The sequence below is a fragment of the Diadema antillarum genome, unplaced genomic scaffold (assembly GCF_040938485.1).
Source record: "Diadema antillarum isolate AM-2024a unplaced genomic scaffold, OU_Dant_1.0 scf00000143, whole genome shotgun sequence".
Taxonomy (NCBI): Eukaryota; Metazoa; Echinodermata; class Echinoidea; order Diadematoida; family Diadematidae; genus Diadema; species Diadema antillarum.
In genome coordinates, this window is record NW_027271032.1 from 2709766 (window position 1) to 2714283 (window position 4518).

The 4518-nt window shown below is 39.9% G+C and overlaps 1 protein-coding gene across 1 annotated transcript; it reads right to left on the bottom strand.

The window, feature by feature from the left end:
- Positions 1-931: 931 nt before the first annotated feature.
- Positions 932-4061, bottom strand: LOC139721464 (uncharacterized). Its single transcript, XM_071632781.1, has 2 exons — positions 3987-4061; positions 932-1698 (listed from the first exon to the last, which is right to left on the bottom strand). Exons 1-2 carry the CDS (start codon positions 4006-4008, stop codon positions 1319-1321), a joined length of 402 nt encoding a protein of 133 aa, XP_071488882.1. The 5' UTR covers positions 4009-4061; the 3' UTR covers positions 932-1318.
- Between the last annotated feature and the right edge of the window lie 457 nt (positions 4062-4518).

Below are 4518 nucleotides of genomic sequence, written 5' to 3' on the forward strand. Positions count from 1 at the left end.
TCGGATCCCTCAAATCGACCTTTCAAGGGATCCATGGATTTCTACTTGAAGATAATCCTCTATAACCCCATTGTGTCCCAGTGTCCTTTGTGGAGGGCTGTGGTGGTTTAGCATGTCAGTTGGCTTGCAACATTATCACAAAGGTTTATCACAAACTCAAATTGCAGTCAAGATACTGTGGAAATTACCCACCCCTCCTCCCCCCCCCCCCCCCCCCATGAAAAAGAGTTTTTAGATAAATTATGTTGTAGCTCAGAGCAAGCGCATTTGCATGGTTAGAGAGATGTAGTATCTGAAGACTTAGGTATGCTCAAAAGATATCTAGCTTCACAGAAGAATGCATGATCTACAAATTGAGTAATCGCACACTTGCCATTACTGAAATGAATATTGTACAGGACTAATCAGGTATTTGACATTATTTTCTCCTTTTGTATGTCTTTTTTTTTAGTGGGAGGGGGTGAAATGATTACTGAATGCTGGATTTAGCTATCTAAATATGTTACATATGAACCTTGTAGCCAAGCAAAATAATCATCTCACCTTTGAGACAAATTATTTGCTTGTTGAGGTGTGAGTTTTCCTTGCCCTCTACAAATTATTTGCTTATTATGCCACATTTGACACTAGATGAGATTATGATGTTACTTAATGGCAAATTACAAAAAGGTTAGAAAACAAGAGTATATGAAATGTTAATCTTCTGATAATAAAATCTTAAAATCTAAGATAGAATGTGATTACAGGCATAAAAAGATGGACTGCATGCCTGTGAGACATTGCTTTCTTCACATATAGAAAGTACTCAATGGAGCACAAACTGTCCATTTCAACTCTTTTTCATTAAAACCATGCACCTAAAAATAGCAATTCACTAGAAAAGTTGAAAAGTTTAGAGACATAAGTATTACCTATGGCAGTTCTGTGATAATAGAAGTGAAATTTGTGAAATTATTACTTTTTTAATTAGATGGGAGCTTACGATACCCTGCCATATTTGATTCCATTCTATATGTCAGTTTTTCTTTTTGTTAAGAAAAAACAAACAAAGGTAATCATATTTCATATTCTCACAAGCTCTTGGGTACACAGCTCTCTTTGAGTATTGTTCTTAACCAAGACACAAAATTCAGCCTTCACCAAAGTGGATGTGCTGCAAAACAACTTTGGATAAATATTTCAGCCAATGGAAGCAAACACTGCATTGGAATAGAGTGTGTAGCTAAATAGAATTGTGTGAAAGACTTCATTATCTTTCTGGTTTTAAAAAAAAAAGTGTTTTTACTCATGTCACACTCACTTTCCATTGCACATGCACTCAGTCTTTCTGAATCGGCACCACGACTTCATCGACGTCCACTGGATTCTCCATCCCGTTACCGCCGGGTGGTTGTTCTGCCGGAGGGGCGGAGGGTTGTTCCGAAGTGGGTGCAGTGGGCTGACCTGCAGGGGGAGGCATTCCTGGTTGGCCTTGCTGGTAGGGGTAGCCGGGTGGTGGTGGTGGAGCACTCTTAGGTGTCTGCCCCCCGGCCGAGGACTTGCCACCTTTCTTGGCCTGGCGCACCGCCGTCTTAAAGATGGGTATCTTGTTACGATAGCGGCAGATAAAGATCAGGGTGCCGCAGCATGTCAGCAGGAAAAGGGCAGGAATCGCCGTGGCAACGCTCAGCACAATAATGGCAGTGGTCTCCGATGCAGCTAAGAAACATATGAAATGATAAACACAACATGCATTACATATTTTCCACATCAGTTTGAAAGCATGGGTACAGGAATCTATCTTCAGTAGTCTCAAGTTCAAAGGTACAAATGTTAGAAAAATGCAGAGACACATTCAGAATTTGTGGAGGTTGGATATATTTATAGTCAAATATCTTCTTTTTTTGTAAACATTTTGCCAAGATTTTGTTGTTGTTGTCACTGTTGAAGAAACATTTAAAAAGATGCAAATCATGACTTTTGACACCATCTCTAGATCTTATAGGCAGTAAACTTACTCCCTTTGAGTACATTTTATGGTTGTTTTATTTGACGGTAATATACATCAGAAACTTTACTTCCAAGTTTAAAATCATTTCACCTTGACTGTTTACAGTCAGTAAACATATAGATCTAGATTCTATCATGTATATCATATGCTAGATTACATACCGGGGCTTTCTTTACTCATTGAGGACAGGCTGACTTTGCTACAACACCCATTTCCCATAGAAATTTGTTTGCGCATTTTCATATTCAGGGCTCCTCCTTAATAGGTTAACAGAGCAGTCAACATGTGGAAGAAGAGACTGTGGTTTCTGCTTTTTCTATGAATGCCTTTTAGAATTTGGTTAAATGAGTAGAGTCTACTTGAGGGATGTTATTACATCAGATTAGGGATAATGACATTAGAATCCTATAAGTTTCTCACTCTCCAGCAACTGGCATCTCTCCCTACCACTTAAATTGTATATAATAAAAAGCTTTATTAATAAACTTTATAGATCTAGATCCCGTCAAGGCCCTAACAGAGACTCCAACTCTCCCGTTTTCGACGGGAGATCTCCCGCCGAAAGCCCATTTTTGCAAAATCTCCCGTTCTCCTGCTTGAGATTCAGTATCTCCCGCCCTGGCTCTGTGTCTCCCGCTTGAAATGATTTCTTACTTAGTATCATCACATGTTGAAAAATAAGCCTTAGATAGCACAAGAGAGCATCTGAAACCCTAGAGCCCTGGACCTTGGCCGCAAGGAACTTCACACTAGTAATGTGCGAAGCGCGCATATCAAGTTTGAGTCTCCCGTTTGCTAGGGGTTTCAGGCGGAAGAATCTCTAGATCAGAAGGTGCTTGGGGTTGGAGTCTCTGCCCTAAACATGTTTCACGACGAGTCTAGACATTGTGCCTATGTGGCCTACTAACCCCGCCCAGGGCACTCCATTGTACAGTTGTGCTGTATTTTTGTTCTGGCTGCCATGCTGGTCACAGTTAGAGTGGCCTAAATCTAAATATAGCAGTTTAGATCTACAGATAGTACAGGAGAATTGTAAAGCTATCTGTAGTAGACTATCCATACCGTACCTTTAAAGTTTCATAATTCAAATTTAAATTTACTGCGTTCTTCAGTTTCAAACTTTATTGCCAATTGTGCAATAAGCCAGTTCGTAGTTTGAGCATGAGCAGAAAAAGGTCATTCATACCAAAACGCATGATGCGACTACTGATGGTTTTTAAATTCACAAAGATAAATTTAAGCATGAGCTGTCATATAACGATTATTCATGCAATCCTTGTACATGATACTTGCCATTACATTCACCTGACTGGAAACCTGCACCTGGTATTTGGCAATATGAATATAATCTTAAACATGTTTTAATGAATTCAATACAAAACAAAGAAATGGATCCTTCCCCCGAGGGTTGTTTGACGGATCATTCTGGTCACCTGGTCTCGCTATGCAAGATCATTTTTTGTTTAACGCGAACTGGCAATTCCATAAATTGTATTGTGGGCCAGTGGCAGTAATATGTTGCTTTGAATATGAGTGAAGTGCCTAACCAACTGAGAAAATAGAAAGGTCATTTGTACCAACGTACACGTGCACATGTAGCCTGACCAGACGCCGTGCGCTAGCAACACTTGTGTACAGCGACAGGACTGTGTATAGACATACTAGTAGTTAGTGATAATGGTAATTCATGAATTATGAGCTATAAAAACCCCTGTGTACGAACTGGCTTATTGGAATTGGAAAGACAGCAAAACTCAGGATCAACGACAACGATGCACACATCTTATTTCACAGAGAAAAGAAATCAACCTTGATCGAAGAACAGACTCTAACTTAACTTAAATTACATCATCGTTCCAGAAAATCTGAAAGAACAAAACTGACAATGACATAGTTGGAAGGTAACTCAGGTTAGAACATAAATGTATATACGTGGGACTACACACGCTGGCGTCATGGCCAAATCATGTATGGCACGTCCTCTGACAATATTTACCTTCGGAACCACTGATGAGCATATTCAGCACAAAAACAATGGCGGGAGAGATGCACTTTCTTCCAGACGATGACATTCTGGTTATTATCTTTATTATTATTACTCTTTCAAGGCGGAAGACGTAGTGTTAGCCTGCGATCAACCTGCGCTCCTGAGGAAGAGCACTTGATTGGTCATGCATGCATCGAGCGAGCTCAGTAGACGTTGCCAGCGTGCATGGCTACAGCGCAGCGCGCAGATCACATCGGGATGGGCGTGGTTTTGTTTACATTTTTTACTCGCTGTCCAGACATGATAGTGCACGATTATGATTACGAGTTGGCATCAACGCATAGACTGCAGTGTAACATGAGACAAGAGTGATTTTGAAAAGCGAAAGATAATATGGGCGTCTACCACATCTACCACATCTACCACAGTGGCTAGTCTTTGTTCTTCATATTTGCTATGTATTGTATAATGTAATAATAAATAATATATATCATTATTTTATAAAGCGCTTATTACAATGTTTCTGAGCGCTAAAGAAAAA